The sequence below is a fragment of the Phoenix dactylifera genome, chromosome 1 (genome assembly GCF_009389715.1).
Source record: "Phoenix dactylifera cultivar Barhee BC4 chromosome 1, palm_55x_up_171113_PBpolish2nd_filt_p, whole genome shotgun sequence".
Taxonomy (NCBI): domain Eukaryota; kingdom Viridiplantae; phylum Streptophyta; class Magnoliopsida; order Arecales; family Arecaceae; genus Phoenix; species Phoenix dactylifera.
Window position 1 is genome coordinate 31,323,130 of NC_052392.1, and position 25,067 is coordinate 31,348,196.

At 42.3% G+C, this 25,067-nt stretch overlaps 1 protein-coding gene across 1 annotated transcript; it reads right to left on the reverse strand.

Annotated features, from left to right (window-relative positions):
• Nucleotides 1–85: 85 nt before the first annotated feature.
• LOC103704369 (protein LIKE COV 2) lies at nucleotides 86–11,615 on the reverse strand. The gene is made up of 8 exons (XM_008787624.3): nucleotides 11,448–11,615; nucleotides 8,280–8,332; nucleotides 8,080–8,189; nucleotides 7,130–7,297; nucleotides 6,230–6,327; nucleotides 4,934–5,060; nucleotides 598–702; nucleotides 86–479 (listed from the first exon to the last, which is right to left on the reverse strand). Exons 1-7 carry the CDS (start codon nucleotides 11,550–11,552, stop codon nucleotides 602–604), a joined length of 762 nt encoding a protein of 253 aa, XP_008785846.1. The 5' UTR covers nucleotides 11,553–11,615; the 3' UTR covers nucleotides 86–479; nucleotides 598–601.
• Between the last annotated feature and the right edge of the window lie 13,452 nt (nucleotides 11,616–25,067).

Sequence of the window (25,067 nt, forward strand, 5' to 3'; positions counted from 1 at the left end):
GGCAATAGAACTGTCTCCAGTAAATTACCTCAACATGAAAACCTAGACAAGAAGAGGGCTGTTCAAATAGCATAAGATACAATCATATCCCATCCATTTGGTTCACACAGGTTGATCAAAGACGTCAGGCGAATGCCTCCATTCGAACCTCGAAGTGCAGCACAACACTAACTGGAAATACAGTACCAAAGAGTCTATGCTTCATATATGCAGTAATAATGCCTCATCTTTTTGTACATTAAACAACAAAATATGAAAAGAAAGCAACAGTTTTACAATACCAACGAGGTAAAACTGCACGTCTAACCACTCTTAAGGTATGTTAGAGAACATCAAGCTCAAACTTCTTCCTTTTTTCCTTGCTTCTTTGTGCTGCAAAGCCATGAATGCACCACATAACAAGACACTTCAAATAACAGCACAAGCTAAGATTTGAATTTATGGAGCTTCCCATGATCCAACTCATAGTTTTATTTAGCCTGACATAAACCAAAGTGTAGCAGATTTAACTGATAATATACACATTTTCTAACCAGCACATATTATTCACATTTTATAACCAGTAAGACTGACAAATAGTGTGAGCATGCTGATCACCTTGCTATGGAATCCTGTTTAAGCGAATGCTCTGATTCTTGCGCGGGATCTGTTCTAGAGGAGCAATCATTTGCGGCATTGTCATCCCCCCAGAAACAATGATCTCTGAATAATGTTCGATATACCATAAAAATGTCAGAGAAGAACAATGCATACTGATTAGATCTTGTTTGAAGATGACTTGACAATTTAGTCTGCTCAGTTTACTTAATATCCTTGTGCTGATACTTTGAGTGGTCGATGATACTTAAGAAATGTACAGATAAACAAAAATCTAACACAAAATTACCAAAACTCCAGTTAAAAAAATTTAAATGTATCTAATTATTTTTCAAGCTTACCTCCACCAAGTACATTCAGCAACAGTGTTAAAAATAAATCCACAAGTAGCAAATCTTTACATGCTTATTAACATATTAGGAAACTGAGCACAGGCACCTAAAAGTACCCAGGTGAGGAGAGAAAATGTGACAACTCACAAAATAGAGTAATTCATGAGCAGAACAAATATCTTGCATGCATGTCACAATAACCTTGTCTTACCTTTAGCTGAAATCCTTATGAAAAGGAAAAAAATATATACAATCAGCCAAGTTGTAGATAGAAGGGTTTAGCCACCACCAACATGGGCTGCTGAATTTTCACCCTTCTCAATGACAGTCCCATTTTCTATGAAGCAAATACTGGCTAGATTTTAGCAAAAAAAAAAAAAAGACTGGCTAGATTAAGATTTCTCAATTTCTTACTTGATTTGAGACAAGATAGATAATGAAACATATGATGGGAGCAATCTGAAGGAAGGCAACGCTTGTGCAACACTGTGGATACATTTAGACGTGCATATTTTTCTAACGAATAAAAAGGGATGATAACCCTATCAAAGAGAAAAATGGACCATAGGCTAACAAATAGGAAAGATACACTTCTTGGATAAAGTGGTGGTAGTTGATATCGCTAGCTCTCTAGCATTGCTATCTACTACGTTAGGCCCCATACTGTCTTTCAATAGAACAGCTATTAATTTCTTTTTTTTTTCTTTTTTGTTCAAGAAAAAAATGAGCTGGCCCTAGAGAATACATTCTTCACTATCTTTGTGTTTATATGAAGCCACGTCATGGTACTCAACACACAGCTTTCTTTTCTCAATTGTCACCCAGTCAACAATGAGACTATTGCATCAGATCTCTCAAGATTTAAAAAGCAAATAAAAAATGTCCTTGGATTACTTGATCGTTCCTCTCAAGTTTGGCATCCCCTACCCCATTCTGTTCTAATTGAAAGCAGTAAAACACCTATTATGACACCAATTCCCTAATCAATAAAAATCCCATTTTTCTTAATTAATGCAATCTCTTTTAGACAGCCCCCCTCCTCCTCCTATCTCCCCCATTCTCTCAACTCATGTTTGTGTGCATTTAGCCATTATATTAAAAGAATAGAACAATCTCACAGACCACTCTCCACTTCGATCCACAACGATTTCAAAATAGGCAGATCAGTATGGTACCATCAGTACCATACCATTCCAAATGCAAAACCAACATCAGTATAAGTGCCAAGATGCCAAAACTATTCATATCAATATGTATCTACCCACAATGATGATACTGTAGTGACTATATCAGTTAGTACTAATGGTTTTTCATTCTTTTCCATGCTATCACTTTTACATACCGCATCGATACCATACCATTCCAGTGGAAAAAAGGTTTAGGATGCCGTACTGTATTTAAAACCTTGCCATCCCCTTTTGTCTAGAGAGACCGTAAAATTAGCCAAATGGAAGCCTAATTCTTCTATTCCTCGCTATTTCTCTATTATGTCTTTTTAACTAAATAAAATTACAGAAGGAATTACGCTGTTATGCTTTCCAAAGCAAAGTTCAAAAAATGCATTAAAAACTAGAGGACATAATTTGCGATTCTATTGACAACTCTAATGGGTGTTAAAACTATTTTTCAGTTTTACAATGACTTTTTATATTTGGACTTGTGGTATTCTCATGGTTATTAGACAGATATCAGGCTGGCTGACAGGACCAGAAAATCAGTGAACCAGACCCCTGGTGAATCCAGTTTCCTAATGGAGCAGAAAGACATTTGGACCAGTAGAAAATATCCAAACCAGCTGGTTTCTTGGAAAATCCGGTGAACTAGACAAGCGAACCATGGGTGAACCAGGTATTGTAAGGCTTAAACAAATAGTGTTTAACATGGGATTCAAACAGCTGACTTCTAGTACAACATAAAGCCTCTCAAGCACTGCACTAGCAATGTGTTTTCGTTTCATTAGGATACTTTATTATGTATACATAAGATGAAGCTATTTTAAAGCTTTACTATTTTTTTAACAAAAAAAAAAGATTCCACAAAAAAAAAACATAATCATTTTTTCATTTGGTAGAAAATGAAATATGAATATTGATTATCTTTTTTGAATGTTTTCAAAGCTTTACTAGTTATTATTAAAAATATTAGTAAATTTCAACATTTTTACCATTTTCAAAAATTAAATGATTCATCATTACTTTCTATTTATGCTATGATTAAGGAATAGAATAAAATATTGATCCATGTGATTTATAAAGAAGTATTTAACAAATTATACATATTTTTATTATATTAATTTTATTGCTATATTTTTAGCTTTTAAATATGTTTTAATGTAGACTTGGTCCAAGTCATTGACTTGATGATCGGACCAGTGACCTACCGAGCCCATTGGCCGAGTTGGTCTCGAGTAGTTTAATAACCATGGGATTCTATTACTGACTAGGCTTTATGGCTTTAAGCCATGCTTCGCCTTTTGTGATCTCATATCTTTTAAAACAAGGGAGCCAAGTTTTGGATTTTTCTTCTTATATATTTATTACTTTACTTTTGATGGATTTCTATGATGCACTTGTAAGTAGGATGTACTACATGGAGGTAGAGCTACAAGATTAAGGATGATAGCAGTATGGCACTATGAGAGTTGGTGACTACCAGCAAGAATGGGAGGTCAGAGTCTTATGGTGCCACAAGTCAAAATATTTTAACTAAAATTTGGGTTTTTCATTGAAATATAACAATTTAAATTAACAAGCTAGCATTTTAAAGACTGTTTGTTCTTGAGATTGAGAGGGAATATTAATATATACCTATTCGTATGGTCGCAAGGGTGTTATAATTAATCTACTCATTCTTAGAAACTTTTAAGTTTCATGTGCTCATTTCGTAGCATTTTAGAATGTTTCAGATTATCTAAGTTACATGGAAGGATTCACCATCTCCTTCAAGTACCATGTAAAATTAGAGATGCTAAATGAATGAGATTTAGGTAATCATCCCTATTATAAGCTCTACCATTCCATCTATTGCCTAATCAATTATTTTAACTTTTGTAATTGTATCTCATTTTGTTCTAATATTTTTCTTTGTATTTTTCCATTTATTTCATTTATTTGTTTATATTATATCATGTGTTCTAATTAACTTATTTTCTATTATTCTTTTTATATTTCTTGGTATTTTTTGCCTGATTCATTATTGACTATTTTTTTATTTTTTTTTATTATTTTATACTTTCTTTTTTATGTTTTCAAATCTGATTTATTTATTTTTCAGATTCAATTTATTTTTTCAAATTAATATAGGTGGATAATTTATCATATTTCTATTTTTCTGCACGTGCTTGTTTGCTAGTACTTATCTAAAATTACAAAGGATTTTAGTGTTACAAATTTTTAGGGTATCATTTAATTTACCAAAACTATTCTCTACTTAATCATTATAAAATATTCACTTACTTTTTAATACTAGACAATATTTAACAAACTTTTAACTGTCTCAATTTATTAATTATTATTTTTTGCGAGTACCTCATTAGAAGTCAGAATATAATAAGATTTTAAAAGAAAAGCTGCCATAAGAAACATAAGATAGTACGTAGAAGTACAAAAGATAAAGAAAGAAGAAAAAGAGCAAAAGGAAAGGGGGGAGAGGAAGAGAGAGTTAGCTATACTGATCAACACTTTGTCCGAATTTGTTTCTTATCAAAAGGTAGTTTAATAGTGTATCGAAGGAAAATCACTGTGTAGCTTATTGGCCACCATTATTTGTTAACATGCTATATAAGCCTTTCTTGGGCAGCCAAACATGAGCAAAGATGGTAATAGATTCTCAACTGCAAATATGCAGTAAATGCAATATGAGCATGACATCCAAGTACCAACTTCAAAAGTATTTGAACAATTTACTAAAAAGGTAGACTGATAATATATGTCAAAAGAATAAAGTAAAAGGTGACCAAGGAACAAGAGAAATGGCAGAAACAGAAACGTGCAGGGGAACCAGACCTATGCCTTCCCGAATAGACAGATTTGGTCTAATGATCTCTTGAGAGTTAACCAAAAATATATCTCCGATATATAGATGGTTTGTTGGGACATAAACACTGCATAATTCTTCATCACCTTTATCACTCTGCAATGAGGAAAGGAAAGAAAATAACAAGCTAGTTAAACTCACAAAAGATATTGGAAAGACCTGAAAATCAACCAAGTCCAGTTCCTATATGCATGTAACAAGGAACCAAATAGAACATGTAGGGCATAAACCAGAGTACACAACCCAGATACAGTATTTATTTGAAATACCATTTTAGGCTATCAGACATATTGCAGAACACAAAAATTTATCATCTAATAAAAGGATAATCTTTGTTTAAACATGTAGGAGAATAAGGGGAAGACCTAAGATAACATGGATGAAAATTGTGAGAAATGATATGGATAAGCTTAAAATAACTTCATAAGTAGCCCTAAAGAGGAAAGCTTGGCAAACAAGGAATATAAAGTTGAGCAAATAGTTGGAACAAGGCTCAATGGAAACAACCCAATAGCATGAAGAAATACAATTGGACATGTATGTCAGCCAGCAATGAATAAGCCACCCACCATGTAAGCCCCGGCTTCCTGTATTGATAAATAAGAGCTCTTTATATTGTTAGAAAAGAACATATAGTGCAGCTGCTCTATTCAGATGCTATGATTTCACTGAGGTCCTTCACCAATCATTCTCCTTTCAGATGTCTCGCTTCATATATCCACATAATATGGTGATCATAGGCGGCTCAAAACTATAAGAATCGGAAAATGTAATTGCAAATATTACGGCAATCAATCTACATCTATGCCTATGGTTCTTACCTGCCTTACTATATTATGTACTGGATGTTTATTTTTTCATACTTCCTCATCTTCCACCACTTTTCGGATCAGGGAAATTAATATTGACGATATAAACAGAAAGTAAAGAGTGCTGGTTTGCTTCCCCAAGAACCTTACTGAAGGGGATGGGTGTATCCTGGTTTTTTGGGGCAGTGCATGGGAGTTTGAGGATAAATTTGGGCTCTTGCCCTTGGTGAATACTAAAAGAAAATTTTTACAGCCCTTCTGGGCAGCTTTTTAGGAGACGGCATTTTCTGAAAGAAAATGATGTACTTAGAGAATAAGCAGATTTAATATCTTATGACCAATAGAACATGATGAAAAGCCAGAAAGAATCACTGACTGAAGACAGCTAAAGCAACAATTCTAAAGGTCAACTTGCAAAGACCAGATCAATGGAGAAAACCATCTTAAATGAAGTACCTGAAGGATCACCGATGATGTGATGAAACCAAATGCATATTCACCGACACGTGGATGACGAATAATTGCAACCTCTTTAAAAGCTGCAGCATTTTGATCTGTATAAAAAGAGCATGTTACACCACGACTACTCTACCAGAATTTTAGGCAGACCATAGATCTAAAACAGGGGTAGCTAATATTTATGGAGGTTCCATGTAGTGACTAACATATTTTCAAGAAAGTATCGCATGTTGTTATACAAGTTATTTAATAAACAAGACTGTACTACCTCTCATCAAAATGGACTCAAAATAGGTAATCCTACAAAAGAGAATAATACAAATTTTGCTATAAAAATTAAATAACAAATCTATATAGGTTCCACATAATCACATATTTTCAGGAAAGTACCATGTATGTTGTTATTAAAGTTTTAAACAACAAGAACATAAGAAACATTGCCTTTCATCAAAATGGACTCAAAATATGTTGACTAACTTAAGATACCATAAAGTACAGAGGAAAATATATATCACATGGGAGAAACATGTGTATTCCCTGGCTTGACTGAAATTCTCAAGAGCGGGGCATATTTTGAGCTCTCACTTGCAGTTTTACTCTTAAGTCAGTTTGGACTAGACATGAATAGAAAGCATTAACTGGAAAAGCTACATTTACAAACATGATGCCACAAGCTATACAGATAAGCCTTTTTATCCATACAAGAAAAACCCAAGTGACCAAACATCTAATTGACAATTTATCAGATAACTCAATAATGGGAGAAAGTAAAAGTAAAGTCTGCAGTTTCATTATCAGGGACAAAACATTTCAAACATCAAAAAACATTGGCTTCCAAGAAAAGAAGTAACACCTGAAGGAATTAGTTCAAGTATTATAGCAGAAAAGAAGTAATACCTGAAGATATGGCAGTGCTGATTTGTTTTGATGCTGAATAAATGTGCCTTACAAATGGCATTCTCTTTATAAACCACTCTCCAAGCCAGAAAACAGTGGCACCCAGCCATGATGAAACAAAAATGCCAACAAGAAACACAAATACTAGAGATGTCAAAAATCCAAGGCCTGAAATACATAAATTAAAAAAAAAGGGTATAAGTGGGTTAGCCATGTAGCTATTAAGAGACATTTGGTAGAAATATCAAATATCTATAATATTTAGGACAGCTTATCAAAGTATGAAGGACAACATGCACCATTTTCTTTGACTAACATACAGTGCATATAATTGAATATGCAAGGGGCATGAACCACTCATCTATCGTGCAAGTATGAGTTGGTTTCACCACCCTAATGCAGTAAATCAAAAAACTCAATACAATCTACTAATATATAATGGGGAAGGTTTTGAGGTCAGCTTTATACCCCCCGCACGAGCGTGAAGCCAGGCAGTTAAGAAAGGAAGAAAAAAAATACAAACTGGAGGTTCTTCCAACAATATCCACCTCTACGTGTAGAAACAGGCAATCCTTGTAGGTTTTCCAAAATTTCTCCAAACATAGAAGATTTGTCTGGAAGATCCTCATGTTAATTTCTTTTGAAACCTCTAGCAATGTAAATAACCCAACAATGGTTACTGACTCATCTAAGGAAGCTCCATTTTTTTCATATATTGTAGATAATGTTCAAAAACTAACTGGTCACTTTTATACCTTCAGTTGCAAATTTTATACATCCAGTCCATACAAAATTACCTATGATACAACAGTTTATCAGCCAATCTCCACAGCAAAACCTGAAATCTAGGTCCACTTAACTAAGACCAACAGTGTGTGTCACACCGTAGCAACAACTTCAATGACTACCATAAACAACAAAAGGCAGTAGTGTATACATCAAAGGCTTACCAAATATGTCAACACCAAGCTTGGCATATAATGGACTGAAGAAACCATCAACAAACTGAATGAACCACCATGTGATGAAAAATGTGATGGCAACAGGAAAAAGAACCACACTGCAATATACATTTTCCTTAAAAAACAAAGGCAATGTAGAGCATTAAAAATGTGTTTCAACAAATATTAAGGAAATGGCAAAGCTGTACCATCCAGTCATAAACTTTTTTGAGACCCAGCTCTGGAGAACAGCACAGCAAGCCTAAATGAGAATAACAGGAAAGGTTAGTGAGACAAATTAATACTACAAATATATGCATACCCATTTCTAGATTCATCAGTATGCATGTCCACATATATAGATTATATATATATATATATATATGTTGCTGAATCGGGCACAAAAGGATTATTTATAAGTGCAAAAAGAGATAAATTCATTTAATCCATGGATACATGAATAATTGTACATATGCACGCGCATCTCTTCAAACATAGAGATGGCTAGGTTATCAATAGGAGGCACAGTTCTGATCACATCAATGGCCACATGCGCACAAGTACATGCACACATATAGATGGCTAGACCATCAGCAAGAATGGAATCCACAAGTTATCACACACATTGCCACTTCAAATTGGAATAATTTTTCATGGGAGACATTTCAATTAGCTTGGCTACTCTTACTAGGAATCTACATCTTAAGTATGCAAATGGTACGATTACTTGTTCTTACGTTCCCCCTCATAAACTAGGAGTAAATACAGAAGCACAAACAAGAGTGGCACTGAGTGCAGTTGTGCGGCACTGAGTGCAGTTGTGCGGCACTGAGTGCAGACAAGAAAAATAGGATTTCTGTTTCTCATATTTTGTTTAAAAGAATGTAGGATAGGGACAATCATTTCAGAATAAGTCAACACACTAGCTGCTACTTATAAGTTTCTACCAAATTTGCTCATCTCTTCCCTTGTCTTGCAGTTACTTCCTTCATGATGTTTGACGTCTTTTGTCCTCACACCAACAATACAAATTTATAATTCTATACACAGTGTCATTGTTATCCCATAAGACCTCATTTGCCAATCTACTACCTTCTCACCTTGCTTTATTACACCTGCAATTTGTGATATCACCTACTCACAACCCTGTTAGCTTGTGGTACTGCCACTGTCGTCACCATTCTAAAGCACAATTAGGTGTTCCCATAATCACATTTCTATTCACCGCTTCTTGCAATTATGACTCCAGTTAGTGCAATGGCTCATATGTCATCATCACTATGACATGCGGCTTATTAACATTTATTGTAGTGTGCAACTTCTCCCAATACCATTTCTACTTCCCTATGAACCTATCTTGTCACCAGCATTATTCATTCATTTCTTCAACTTAGAAACCACATTGATGGTTCCTCATATCCATGATCCTAAATCTGCAATTGCTCATCTTATAGTACCATGAAATTTCACTTGTTGATCGTCTCCACTAATCCTACAATGCTCATACCTCCATTGACATGTTTACATCTCCTCAGCTCTTTCTTTGTTAGCATATTTACTTAGGGATGGAAATTCCAACAGATCTGGTCATGTTTGCATTAAGCCAATTACAGAATGGTCACAAATTGTTAACTTCAAACCCAATCTTAGTATAGTAAAATAAAAATATGTATTGGAGCTCTGTTTCGGTTCACGACAGCTTGGATCAAGCTAAATAAAACTATAAATATTAAATGTTTTAAATTTGTAATAATAGTGTTAATTTTTTAAAAACCACCATCTAGCCCACAATCTTCCGCATGAAACCTATCGTCCCCTTCTCTTAACGTCAAGTGCACAAATCTCCCTCCAGCCCACCTCCCCTCTCTCATATCACCAGACCATGTGCCTCACCCCCTCTCCCCTTTTTCTCTCCCTTCCTCTCTTATACATCACCCTATCCCCCACACTAGACTTCTTCAGTCTCCCTCATTACCTACGCTCAACTATCCTTCCCCTCCTATGACAATCCAAAGGTCATAAGAGATCACTAATTTAAGATACAGTTTTGGGAGGTGGCCCCTACTTTGATGAATTAGATAGGTTAAAACATTGGCCCTCAAACTCTTTTTTTTCCGTTGTTGTATCTTTTTTGAAACTCTTTTAAGTTATAGAGTGGGCATAGTGGAGGAGCAAAGGAGATGGATATCTCTACTTTGTAGAGGCAGGAAACATCCGCATATCCACTTTCTCATCATGTTAAAACTGCCAGTGGATGAAAGCTTGGGGATAGTCATGGGCCTCGTGGCACAAGGGAAGGGTGGAAAATAAATCATACATCCTTACATGCAGCAATATTCCTAAAATAGCTTAATCTAAAGGTGACAGAAATAGTGAAATAGCATACCTCATTCAATTTACATTGCATATAACTTGGTTGTGTCCTGTTCTTGTATACTTATCCATTTCATTCTTTGTATGAGATTGTACATGGGATGTACATGATAGCCCATCATTGTTTTGAACAAGCACCACTAGTTTTGGTGTCTTCCAAGTTGATTAATGTAGTCTTATGAGAGTGAATTCAGCAAACATTCTACGCATCAAATATCATACACATCATAGCGTACACTCAGTCACTCCTTAAGATACATGCCATAAATGGCATGCCTTCTATACCATCTCCCTTTTTAACCATACTCCATGCATTCAGATCATAATCTTGCATCACCATCTTCCAGTAAGCAAATCATAGATAACAACAGATCTAACTTAAGAAATTATTTTAATTGCCTGCTCGGAAAAATTGAATAATTGTGCAAATAGAAACACCCCCCCCCCCCCCCCCCCCCCTCTTCAAATTCCATTATTCCCTTCCGAGTTTGACACAGCACAACATTAGAATGTCTAGATAACACAATATCCAATAATTTTCCAAATTAAGCACTTCCTTCTTCTCCTTCCATTTGGCACACTTGTTACCTAGCTCATTTTGCGCTCTGGTACCCAGGTTCCCAAATGTTCTGATCAATTAGGGATGTAATTCAAAGAATGAAAGCAACAAGATGTTTGCTTACATTAGCCCCACAAACAATAAATGACGCATTCTAGATTTCCATCCTCCAACCTAGATATGCATACCAAATCCATCACACATATCCAACCCATTAACCCTACATAGTACGATTCATCTCCCATTGCTCTCCGTTGATCAAATATGTATAAATCCCAAGTAACAATCCAATGGCTACCCAGATAAACGATAATACTAACCGAAACCTCGATTACCACTATAAACAAGATTAACCAAGATCGATACACGAAACTTCCCAAGAACAAGACGAGGACAAATGGGGCCAGATCCAAGGGGTGGGAGGAGAGATCCAAGGGAAACGCACCTTCCGAGTAGAGGAATTGGGCGAAGTGGGCGGCAATTTGGCAGGGTCTTCGGGATCGACCGCCTGGCTCAGCGGGACCGACGTGGATTCCTTCTCTTCTGCCATCACTCTCTTGCCGACTACGCCGCGGGCTTTCCGGTGATCTCCGAACCGGTAGGGAAGCGAACTGCTTGGTGGAAGATATAGTCCCTCGTTGGATGAAATGACTAAATCGCCCTTGGAGGCTACGGATGGCAACCGACCAGCCCAACATGATACTTATGTGGCATGCATACATACTTTACATGTATATTACATGGATATAGTGGAAATATAATACTAAAAATTATTTGTTACATAGGTAAAGATACAAGTTATTTTGGTGGTGTCTGGAATATTTCTTGAACTATTGAAGGAAAAAGTGCAAAAATTAAACATATAGAGGGAATAAACTGCACATAATATGCATTGAACTTCATAATAGTTTGGATTTAACATAAAGATTAAGAATGTTAATAGAGTGGAAAAGGAAAAAATAATAAATGAAAGAAATAAGAATAAGCTTATTCTATGGAATAAGTCTATTCCATCATTTTGGTGGAGATGGTGGAATAGATTTATAACCTTGCGGGATATTGCCAGTCACGATATAAGCATCAATTTTTTTGGTGTTTGGCAAGAATTTGGAGGATATCCCCCGATATGGAGAATGCTTGTCAACTTGACATCGGAGTAAACTGAAGTTCTGACCTCAGTATTGTACGAAGCACTTTACCTCGGTGCTAGCCGAAGTGCCTTTCTAGTCCGATCAAGCAATAAGAGAATGCCACGTCTCATTAAAGACTGTTTGAAGGTAGTTAATGCCCATCAGAAACATGGCCTTGATCTCCGCAATAGTTACCCTGGCTCGGCCATAATTGCACAATCAAAGCGATTATCATCGCATGCATGATATAAGAAGCTGTTACCATGCAGTTATTGCATGTTGCGGAGAGCCATTACCATGCAGATATTGCATGTTTCTTTAATCTCGATAACAGACACCGACTCCATCCTTTATATAGAGGCCACCGGAGGGCCCTTGGGTAAATCATTTTCTTGACTCTACTCTCTCTAGAAACTTTTTTTTCTCTTTTTCTCACTATTTTTTTAGAGTTTGACTAGCTTGAGCATCAGAGGATCCTCCGTTGGAAAAGCTCTGCAAGAGGACTTTATTTTTAGGTTGGTTCAACATCTTGGGAGATTAGTCAGTTGGATCACCAATATCCCCCTTTGCTAGTATCCAACATCTTGTTCATTAGCCCAAAACATTCCAGTTCGGCACGGAGCCGACCTCAATGCCACTTCGATCACCGACCAACCTCAACTTTTACCTTAGATTCTAGCGGCAATAAATTGACGCTAGAGGAAGTGCCTTTTTGATCCCTATTCGGAAGCATGAGAGTTATTTGAAATTCAGTCATCAAGTCAAGGAGGACTTGTGGTGTGTCAAGCACTTCTCGTCGAGAGGCTTATCCTAAATCAAACATCTTCCGATAAAGTCCTCATCAAGTTCTCCCACCTTGGCAACCAGCGCATGTTGTACATGAGCAGTTTAATCTGCTCGTGCAGCAAGTGCAAATGCCGATAGTAGCTATTCAAGTCTTGCAACAGATGACTGCCAACCAGCAGCAACCAAATGAACCGAATCTAGCCTCGGCTTCAATTACTCACAGTCACCATTCTCGTCCATAGAGCATTAGACGAGTTTGCACTCACTCTAGTAAAGACTCTACTCTAGGTCATTCCTCCTCCCGCTAGTCGGATTTTCAAGCAGGAGGCCGACCTTGATCGAAAGATCAAGGAAATGGATGGGTGGATTGAAGCCCTAAGAGGACAGACATTGGGGCTTGCAAATGATTTGGATTTTACCTCGAGGCCTCTCTTATTGTAGAAGATAATAGAGGAATTGCTCCCGCCTCGATTTAAAAAACCTCATCTGGAGTCCTACGACGATACTTCGGATCCTACGGATCACTTCGAAAGCTTTAATTCCCTCATAATGCTTCAAGGCACCACCGACACCATGCTGTGCCGAGCATTCCAAAACATGCTTTGAAAGACAACTTGGTTTTGGTATTCTGGACTCCAGCTAAGCTTGATTCATTCCCTCAAGTAGCTCAGCTGATTATTCACGACGAGCTTCATTAGTACCAAGAGATAGCGTGGAGGCTCCAAGGCTTTGTTAGATATAATGCAGAGGGAACGAGAGTCCTTCAAAAATTTTGTTAGCCATTTTAATATAGCTACATTTGGAAGTTCGCAATCTGGATCAATCGGTCGCTATGTCTGCTATGAAGAGTGGATTAAAGCCATTATATTCTCTCTCTAGAGAAAAGGTTCCTAAAGGACTTCGCCAAGCTATTGTGTCGTGCTAAAAAGTATACCAATGCTAAGAAGGCAATGGAATCTCAACGAGAGCCAACCGAGGATAAACCCGGCAAAAGGAACTAAAGGAGTAAAGATTAAAAGAAAGGGGCTAAGGGAGAAACACTGACAAAAGAAAAGAGTTCATGCCGTCCAAGGAGCCTACCTTAAAAATTTGAGAGGTACACTCCTCTCAATGCGCCAAGGCCCAGATCCTCAAAGAATGTGGATACTTGTGGCCACTATGAAGAATGAAGGTGCTAGCAAACATGAGAGACAAAAAGTACTATAAGTTTCATTGGGACCATGGCCATGACACCAAGGAGCGTCTATCACTGAAGGATGAGATTGAAGCTCTCATCTGACGTGGGCATCTCAGACGTTATATTAACGACTGATGAGAATGGAAGGAAGCCAACCCAGATCAACAGCATCTTCTCTAGGAGCCACACGATAATCAACCAACAATCGGAGTAATCAACACCATTGAGAGGTACACTCCTCTCAATGCACTAAGGCCCAGATCCTCATGGAGATTGAAGAATGATGATATTTGAAGCCACTATGAAGAATGAAGGTGCCAGCAATTTCCTGAAAAAAGAGGGAGGGGAGAGAAAAGAGGAGAGAGAGGGAGTGACTTGGGATGCGTGCCTAGTGCGCTAATTTTCGTGCGGTGGGTGGGGAATTTCCCCAAACACCTGGTGAGTGACAGAGAGGGAGGGAAGGGGGGGGGGTCGGGGTTCCTCCCAGCACTTCCGCTGGTGCTGCTTCCCATCCTTGGGAGGATGGCGACAGGGATTCCCGGTCCGGAGAAGCCAGGAACGGGCAGGGGTGATAAGGGGGCGCATCAACAGCCGCGTGCCGGTGAGAAGAACCGGTCCTGGGCGGATGTGGCGAAGGGTCACTCGAAGATGCCGAGCTGGTCCAACCATCAAATCTCACCTGCGGAGCTGGAGAGCCTGAAACGGCGGTTCACAGACGCGGTGGACATCCCGTCGGAGAAGATGGAGCTGGCTAGGGCGGCTTGGCGTGATACCGCGGTTATCATGCGTAGCCTGGGGCGCCGGGTTCCGGTGGAATGGATCAGCCGAGAGCTTCGGACGGTAGGGAAACTCGACTACGACGTCGAGGACTTCACGATGGCGGAAGAGACGTTTGCCTTCCGGTTTCGGTGCGAGAAGGATCGGGAGGCTGCCATGGAGGCCGGTCCCTGGCTGGTGGCAGGGCAACTCATGGCGATGGAGCGATGGAAGCCTAATTTCGTGCCGGGGGCCAATAGGCTGAGGCGGGCGGTTATCTGGCTACGGCTTCCGAGCTTGCCGATGGAATATTGGAGGAAGGAACTGATCTGGAGCATTGCGGAGAAGGCAGGCCGGCCTCTGGCGCTGGACAAGGTCACCGACCAAGGCCGGAAAATGGGGTTTGCCCGTGTTAAGGTTGAAATGGATGTCGGCGAACCATTCCGGCCAGGGACTTTCATCCAGGTTGGTGCAGATTCTCATTGGCAGGCTTTTCGCTATGAGAATCTGCCTGGTTTCTGCTATAGGTGTGCCAGGCTGGGGCACGGTGAGGGTGCTTGCCCGTTTCCTCCCACAGATCCGGCGGTGTCCGGCGAACAGGGAGAGTCTTTTCCCCAGGATCAAGAGGCGGAGTTGATGGAGGGGGCCAGGCTGGGTAGCCGGCTGCCCTTCGGCCCCTGGCTGTCTACATCAAAATTGTGGCAGCCGAAGGGGAACAAGGCGAAAGGGAAGCAGGCCGTGGTGCCGGAGGTCGACAGTACGCCGGTGCAGGAGGCTTCCGGGTCGGGGCCAAGGTCCCCTTCAGCTGCGAAGGCCCTCCCCGAGTCGCCCACGGATACGGATGGTTGGCAAAAGCCAACCAAGGTAGCGAGGAGGAGATCGCCGGAGAAGGAAGAGAAGGAAGCGGCGGGCGTGGGGATGGTCACTGAGCCAACTCTAATCGGACCGGAGTCCGGGTTGAACTCGGAGTCTAATCTAATGGGCCGGGCGGAACCTAGGCGGGTCGAGGCGGTCGGGCCCGATCCAGGCCCATCAGCGAAACTTAAGGATGGATTGGGTCAGGCGAGAGCGGGCCAGGCTAGTGCAATTGGGTTGGCCCGTGGAAAGGGGCCAAGCCCAATGAAGCGGTCTCGCAGCCCGCCCAAGTCGTCCAGGGACCCGGGGGCGCGACGGAATGCTCCGGATCATCTCCCTCGGTCAATGTCGTCGTCTTCCTTCGACGATCCGAGGTTCCGACGAAGGGAGGAAAGAAGAAGGCACTTCCGGAGTGCCTCCTTGCCGCCGGTGAGGCCCCCAAGCCGGCCGGCCACGAAGGGTGGCTCTGTAGCTGCGGAAGCTACGGGGTCAGCGGCGGTCGCCTCTACGTCGAGCAGCTCCGGGCCGGTGGTGGTGGAATCGGTTCCTCAGCCGAGGGAGGCTGTGGCTGGTGGCGGCGAGAAGACACCGGCTACAGGGAAGACCCTGGAGGTTGGGTCGATGGAGGGGCTGTTGGCACCGGCAGTGCAGAGTGGAGCAACCGCGGGTCTATTAACAGAGGGGTTGTCAGCTATGGGTGAAGTGGTTTTCTCTGTGCCGATGGAGGCCCCCCTTGGTGTACCAGCGAAGGTGGTGATGAGAGGCATTCCAAGCAGCTCCGGTCAGGGCTCTGGTTCCCCTATTCATACCCACGGAATGGTGGTGGACTTGCTGCGCACTGTGATTCAGGGTGGTGGGATGAAGCTCGTGGAAGACACAAGGGGTTCACAGAGTGAGGTTAGTCCAAGTCAGGGGCGAGCCTCATCCTTAAACCATATTGATAAATGAAAATCCTAGCTTGGAACTGTAGGGGGGCGGCCAAGCCTTCTTTCTTGACGACGTTCAAGAGATTAGTTCAACTTAACTGTCCCGAGGTTTGTTTTATCTGTGAAACACGAATTTCTGGAGAAGGGCTGCGCCGGGTGTTGCGGAGGTTGGCTGTTGATTGGGAGTCCTTTGTGATCGAGTCTCAGGGCTTGTCCGGAGGTATTGTGATGCTGTGGAGGCGTGGAGTGGCTTCAATTGATGTCTTTTGCAATTGCCAGCAGCAGGTTGTGATGGTCATCTCGGAACCGAATGAACCCCCATGGGTCCTATGTGGGGTCTATGCCAGTACTGATTACCGTACCAGGAGAGTCCTCTGGGGTGAGTTGACATGCTTGTTGGCCCAGGGGGTGCCGACTATGGTAGTGGGTGACTTCAACTGCATCCTTGGCCCCTCTGAGAAACGAGGAGGCAGAGTCTATTCTGATTCAGTGGACAGGAGGGAGTTTCGAGAGTTTCTGGATGCGTCTGGTTTAGTGGATCTTGGGTTTGCCGGACCGCAATTCACATGGTGTAACAATCAAACTGGACGATCGAGAGTATGGGAGCGGCTTGACAGGGCCATTGCCTCCCCGGACTGGATTCAGCGGTTCCCCTCCTACCAGGTTAGTCACCTTGCTCGGATTGCATCAGATCATTGTCCTCTTTTGATCTCTACAGCTTCAAGTTCTAGTTATCATAGTCCTTTTCGCTTTGAGAAATTGTGGTTGTCTTATCCCCAATCTTGGAGAATAGTTAGAGAGGCTTGGGGCTTACCAGTACAGGGAGATGCTATGCAGAGGGTGTCGCGGAGATTGGAGCTCACCAAGCGCCGTCTTCGCAGATGGAATAGGGAGGTAGTGGGTAACATATTCAGGAGACTAGAGGAGGTGGAGGGTAAGATTGCAGATTTTCAGGGAAGGGAGGACCGTGAGGGGGAGCTGGAGGAAGGTGAGATGGCGGACTTGCGACGCTATTTGGCGTCACATCATTCCTTGCTGCATCAGCAGGAGACAATTTGGCGGCAGAAGTCGAGGGTCCAGTGGGTCAAGGAGGGTGATAGGAACACTAGCTTCTTCCATCGATCGACGGTTATTAGAAGGCAAAGGAATATGATTCGGTCGTTGAGGGTGGGGGCAGGACAGCGGGTGGTGGAGGACAGTGCAGTGAGACAGGCTCTGTTTGAGTTTTTCAGATCCAGGTGGACGGAGGTAGAGGGGCCCTATGTGATGGATCAGCTTCCCAGGCTGGCAGTCTGGGTTGAGGAGTCAGAAAATGCAGCATTAATCCAGCCAGTGTTAGATAGAGAAGTGCAGGAGGCAGTTTGGGCCCTGGGGGAGGACAAGGCACCAGGTCCGGATGGATTTCCGTCCTTCTTCTTTCGGAGGTATTGGAGTATCATTAGGAGGTCAGTGGTGGAGGCAGTGCAGTTATACTTCTCTCGAGCGATGATGGCAGAGGACTGGCAGGTCACTTATATCACCCTGATTCCGAAGCGTCAGGATGCGGCGGAGCCGGGCCACTATAGGCCCATTAGTTTGTGTACTACTCTGTACAAGGTAGTAGCGAAGATCATGGTTGGGAGAATGAGGGCCTTGTTGCCTAGCATGATTAGTATGGAGCAGGGGGCGTTTGTGGGGGGACGGAGTATATCGGATAATATCTTGCTAGCACAGGAGATGATGGGAGACTTGAAGCGTGCTTCTAGGAGGCGGTGTTTGATGGCTGTGAAATTGGATATAGAGCGTGCTTATGATCGGATCCGCTGGGACTTCCTCAGGCGTGCTTTGGAGAGCTTTGGATTCCATCAGACTTGGATTGACTGGGTCCTTGGCTGTGTGCAAGGGCCTAGCTTCTCCATCTTAGTCAATGGTACTCCATCCCCCTTCTTTCGAGCCACTATGGGGCTTCGCCATGGATGTCCTCTGTCCCCATACCTGTTCATTATTTGCTCTGATGTACTGTCTCGTTGCCTACATGTAGCTTGCGTGGACCAGGGGTTGGCTGCCTATAGTCCAGCCCCTGGTGCCCGGCCCATTTCTCACTTGTTGTTTGCAGACGATTGCTTGCTGCTTGCTAGGGCGAGAGCGAGGGATGTCCGGACCCTTCAGAGAGTGTTGACTGAGTACTGTGCGGCATCTGGACAGAGGATTAATCCACAAAAGTCGTATATACATTTCAGTCCGAGCACGGAGCGGAGGGTGCGACGGGAGATCAGGGGGATATTGGGGATGCGAGAGCTGGAGGGGGCATTGGTCTATCTTGGAGTCCCGATTACTGGGAAGAGGCTGCGGGTGACAGAGTGCTCCTCATTGGTGCAGAGAGTTCAGAGTAGGCTTGAGGGCTGGAGGGCCTCATCGCTTTCTATGATGGGCAGGCTGACGCTGGTCAGGTCAGTGCTCTGTTCTATGCCGGTTTACATTATGGCTCACACAGTTGTGCCGAAGACGGTGCTGGTGGGGATTGAGCGGCTTATTCGTAGCTTCTTGTGGGGCTCCTTGGGGAGGGGCCACGGGGTGCATCTGGTAGCCTGGGAGAGAGTTTGTCTGCCTCTGAGCGAGGGTGGCCTGGGGGTATAGTCACTCCTGGCGAGGCGAGAGGCACTCCTGGCGAGGCGGGCGGTGCAGTTTGTGCTGGAGCCACAGGGTCTATGGAGTCAGGTCATGATGGCGAGATATGGTCGAGCAGGCCTTGTGGGCCAGGTGGCGGGTAGTCGGAGGTGTTCATTCATGTGGCGGGAGGTTGGGAGATATCTGCCTATGGCTCAGGCACACTCCAGGTGGCTGATTGGTGACGGTCGGACTATTGATGTGATGGAGGACCCCTGGGTGGATGCCCTCCCGCTGAGCTTGTGGCCGACGATGATCAGAGGTGAGAGGGCTGCGGGGCTCCGGGTATGTGATCTCCTCGTGCCAGGGGTGATGGAGTGGGACGAGGACAGACTGGGCCAGTTATTTGGGGAGCACTTAGCGGAGCGGGTTCGGGCTCTTCCCGTTCCTGGATCGGCAGGTCCAGATGTCAGGGTCTGGAGCACTACATGCAGGACCAGAGTTAGAGTGGGTGATGTTGCTCGGGTGCTTCTGCAGGAGTCTGAGCTGGGTAGGGACTGTGCTTGGGTATGGAGGTTTGGTCTACACCAGAGGGTTGCACTATTCCTCTGGAAGGTGGCCTGGGACCGACTGCCGACTAGTTCAGAGCTGAGCCGACGGGGTGTTGGCATTTCCCCCCTGTGTACGCTCTGTGAGGTGGAGGAGTCAGTGGATCATGTTCTCTTTCAGTGTGGTCGGGCGAGGAGGACTTGGAGACTGTCAGGATTACCAGCGGACGCTTGGAGCCGGAGGGAGTGCTTCCTGGAGGAGGTTCAGAGCTGGTCTAGATCCCCACAGATGCGCTTTGCAGCCATCAGAGCGTCATGCATAGCTTATCAGGTTTGGTTGGCCAGGAACGGCCGTATTTTTGATGATATCAGTCTGTCCCCGTGGTTTGTGTTGGAGCGGGCCCGAGCACAGGCTGCGGACTTTTTCCACGCAGACATGGACCATGGACCTTTGATAGTTCGGGACACCTGGGGCTCTCACTCTGCTTCGGCAGCTCCTCATGTGGTGTTTTTCACCGGGAGCCCCCACCCCCGAGCTTCCTCTAGGTTAATTTTGATGGTTCAGTCCAGGAGGGTGGTAGGAGGGGTGGAGCCGGGTTCGTCATCAGGAGCCCAGGGTCCAGCATGGTGGCAGCTGGAGGCTGTCAGATCTTCGACAGCTCGTTACCAGGGGCAGAGCTGCGTGCGGCTTGGATGGGGTTGCGATTTGCGCGACTTGTCCTTCGGGCGAGCTCCATCATCTTGGAGGGAGACTCGGCCACGGTGATCAGCTGGATCCGGAAGGGCTCTCTCAACGAGAGGGGAGTTCATCCATTGCTCCGGGATATATGGTTGATGCTGAGGGAGGGGGTACTATGGCGAGCTGTGCATGTATACCGAGAGGCCAATGGGGCGGCGGACTGGGTGGCGGCGTATGTTGCGAGCCATTCAGGCGGCTCCCTATGGGTTGGTGAGGATGATTTGCCCGGTGCATTTCGGGACATTTTGTATGCTGACTCTTCTAGGTGCATTCGTACCCGTGTAGTATGAATCACCGTTTTTAGCAAAAAAAAAAAAAAAAAAAGGTGCCAGCAAATAGAAGAGATAAAAAGTACTATAAGTTTCATTGGGACCATGGCCATGACACCGAGGAGCGTCTATTGAAGCTCTCATCCGACGTGGGCACCTCAGACGTTATATTAACGACTGATGAGAATGGGAGGAAGCCAACCTAGATCAGCAGCATCTTTTCTAGGAGCCACACGATAATCGACCAACAATGGAAGTAATCAACACCATTTTTGAAGGCCCTATGTGGTTGGAGATGCCTGCTCATCGAGAAGTCGTGGTTACGATGGCTGAGCAGGGCATACAACATTACAGAGATAAAGGATTAGGGATGTCATCTCCTTTTCCAACAACAGCCTGGAAGGAGTTCAAGCTCCGCATGATGATGTTGTTGTAATCTCTCTTTCCATCACGAATAATGAAATAAGGATTTTAGTTGATATAGAAGCTCGACTGATATATTGTTTTTACTTGTGGATCGGTTGAGGAGAATTAATTCTCCTCTCGTCGGTTTTTCTGGGGGACCTTGTATTTGTAGAAGACGTAATTAATCTTCCAGTCACTGCTAGTCAGGGAAGACACGACAGGCAACCATGAAGTTGGACTTCCTGGTGATCAAAGTCCCCTCTATGTATAATGCAATTTTAGGTTGGCCTAGTATGAACACCTTTCGAGTTGTTGGATCGACTTATCATTCGTTGATGAGGTTCTCCACAAAAAAATGAAGTTGGTGAAGTCCGAGGTGACTGAGCATTAGCTCATCAATGCTATATGGTCACACTCAAAGGAAAAAAAGCCCGTCGAGGTGCTCCCCATAGAAGGTCTAGATGTTTGAGACAAACTAAAAGAGCAATGAAGAGAACCAACTGTAGACCTCATCTCCATTCCTCTCAACAAAGGTGAAGCGAGCCGAACGATTCAGATAGATTCCCAGTTGGACGAGGTGACTCAAGCTCAATTCACCAACTTTCTTCAAGCCAATGTAGATATCTTCGCCTGGTCAGTCTTTGATATGTCAGGTATAAGTCTTGATGTTATTGTTCACAGGTTTAACGTGGACCCGACAAACCGACCTGTGCGACAGAAAAAGAGGAGTTTTGTCTTAGAAAGACAACAAATCATTAACTAGGAAGTTGACCGGCTTTTGAAAGCTGACTTCGTCCATGAGGTCAAATATCTTGATTGGCTAGCTAACATCGCTTTGGTGAAAAAAGCTAATGAAATATAGCGGGTCCGCATTGACTATGCCAATCTCAATATAGCATACTCAAAGGATAGCTTTCGTCTTCTAAGGATTGATTAGCTTGTAGATGCAACCTCTAGACATCGGCCATTGACTTGATGTCTTCTCAGGCTATAATCAAATCTAAATGGCCTTCGAGGATGAGGAGAAGATCGCTTTTACCAGTGACAAGGCTCTTTATTGCTATAGGGTCATGCCTTTTGGCTTGAAGAATGCAGAGGTGACCTATCAGTGGTTGGTTAACAAAATTTTCAAAGAATAGATCGATAGAAATATGGAAGTCTATGCAGACGACATGCTCGTAAAAAGCTAGAAAGCCAAGCAGACATCACCGACTTAGAAGAGGCCTTCACAACTCTGAGAAAGTATCACATGAAGCTCAATCCAAGCAAATGCACTTTCGGAGTTACCTCAGAAAAATTCTTGGAATTTATCATGGCGCAATGCAGGATTGAGGCAAATCTAGAAAAGATCCGAGCTGTATCTGAGATATCACCGCCAAATATAATAAAGGAGGTGCAGCATTTGGCTAATTGGATAGCTATTCCCAGTAGATTTGTATCAAGATCGGTGGAAAGATGCCTTCCCTTCTTCAAAGCACCGAAGGAGACGAGGAACTTTCAATGGAAGAGTGTCAGAATATCACTAACCAACTTAAACAATACCTCGACTCACCACCCCTTCTCTCTAAGTCGTAAGCAGGAGAGATGCTCTATGTAGATTTGGCAATCTCTCCCCTCGCCATGAGCTTGGTGCCGATTCAAGGACTCCAAAAGCTGATCTATTATATCATCAAAGTCCTCCAAGATGTTGAAACAAGATATACAAAGTTGGAGAATACCGCTTATGCCTTCATTAGTTTAGCTTGGGCCCATGCACGTTGGATTAAGTACAGGCTGAGCTGAGCTTGGCCCAGGAGTCTAGTAACTTGAGTTGAGTTCGAAACCACTTATATCCTAGCCCAACTAGCCCGATATGCATCCTTATTGGAGGCTCACTACTTTGTTCTTGTTTCTATTTTTTTTAATGACAGAGTATGAATACTAGTGTATGAGAAAGCCAATTCCAATAGTCATGTTTGTGTTTTCTCTCAAAATGTGCACACTAGCAATGGTGAGTGCAACCTCCAAAAATCGAAGGTTATGCCCCTTTCTAAGCCACCGTCTCAAGCTTTTTTCCTCCCTCTTTATTTTCCTTTTTTTTCTTTCCTTCTTCTTGGCTTTCACTCTTGGATCTACATCGAAATGAGACGATTTTTAGCCTCTGCCTCGGCTATTTTTTCCTCCATCTCTTGTTTTCCCTTCTTCATGGCTCTCTCCAGGATCTACACCGAAATGGTGAGATCCCATTCTAGACAATCCTCCTGGAGATGCATCGATTTTTTTAACCGTTTGATGATACAACAAAATAATTTTTTTTACCGTTGAATTGAAATCAAAGACGACTAAAAGAAAGAAAAAAAAAAAGCCTCCGAATGCAACAGAGAAAAAGCATATTTCTCCTGTAATTTCGATTTTTTTTTTTTAAAAAAAAAGTTCCAACTTCATAGAGATTCTAGAAGGAAGAAAACATTTTTTCTTCATAACAGAAGAAGACAAGTTTTTTTTTTTCTTGCCGATTAAACGTAAGCAAGTATTTATAAGTGCAAAAAATAAAAAAAAAAAGGAGGCGGAGGCTCTAGGTGTCCCACCATATATTAAACTTTTTTTTTTTTGTTGAATTGAGACCAACATCTAAAACCCAAAAAAATCTCTGAATGCAGTAGAGAAGAACCGAATTTCTCCTGTAAAATGCTGATTTTTTTTCAAAAAAACAAAAACTTGCTCCAATTTCATAGAGATTCTAGAAAGCAGAAGGCTTTTTTTGCCCCTTTATAACAGAAGAGAATAGAGTTTCTTTTTTCTTTTCTAATATTTTTCAGATTAAAGTGAAGCAAGTATTTATAAGAACAAAAATGTAAAAAAAGCCGTATGTCCCACCAGTTAGGAGAACAAATGAGCCGGACTAATTTTGGATCCAGACCCAATCTAATAGAAAATCGGGTCGAGTCCACGACTATAATTTTTGACCCAATGAGTCATTCGAATCGGGTTCATGTAGAACCGATCCCAACTCAAAAAATTCGAGTCCTATTCTGATCCAAATCGGATTTGCTTGTTCGGGTCCGGCTCATCAATTATAAAAAAACTCCTTGAGCCCCAAAACCAAGATGATCCACGAGAACAAAATGTGCTTTTTCTTCTTTTTATTTTTTCTTGTTCATCACTGTTTGATTCTGCAAATTTTTTCTGTATTAAATGTTTTCAGATGTCTTGATATGCTGGCCAATATAAGGAGACTAAGATAATAAAATTTCAGGTACTGTATCCCTCTCAAAAGAAAAGAACAGAAGTTTTCAATTGCTATAGCATAATAGACAAGCTCAATTGCCATTTTATGGGTTGATCTTGGAGTTCAAAAATTATTTTGTGAAAAAAAAAATCTTATATTTGTAGTAAAAGAACTTATGATGGGATTGATTTACTGACATCATATTGGGTGAAACCTTGTGATATCAATTTGGATTGCATAAGATAGCAAGGTATGATATTTTTCCATTACCATACCAATAGGAGCACACACAGGAAGAGGTATGATATTTTTCCATTCCACTGGACAAGAACATATGATATATGACCATATGAAACTTATGATCCCTTAGAAACCACAATTTGAATCTTCCAATCATGAGCTGCACAAAGTTCAAATTGAACCAGATTCACCCAGCAAAGATCGATCAAATTTTAGAGACATTATGGTCCACAACAAGCATTAAGGATTTTATCAACCCCAGAAGCACAAGCGATCTTAAGGAACCCAAAGTAGAGCCTTTGCAACAACTTTTCACTATACTCAAGTAACACAACAGTCAGAGCATTAGCGCAGGGATTACATTCAGCTATGATTATCATCGAAGGACCAAATACATTCATTTGACTAGACAAATCAAACATTAATATAACCATAACCAT

Coding starts and splice junctions, on each gene's coding strand:
- LOC103704369 (XM_008787624.3), bottom strand. CDS start 11,552: ATGGCAGAAGAGAAGGAATCCACGTCGGTCCCGCTGAGCCAGGCGGTC. Junction 8,190..8,279: donor AAAAAGTTTATGACTGGATG/GTACAGCTTTGC, acceptor TGTATATTGCAG/TGTGGTTCTTTTTCCTGTTG. Junction 6,328..7,129: donor CAGCACTGCCATATCTTCAG/GTATTACTTCTT, acceptor CTTTTTATACAG/ATCAAAATGCTGCAGCTTTT.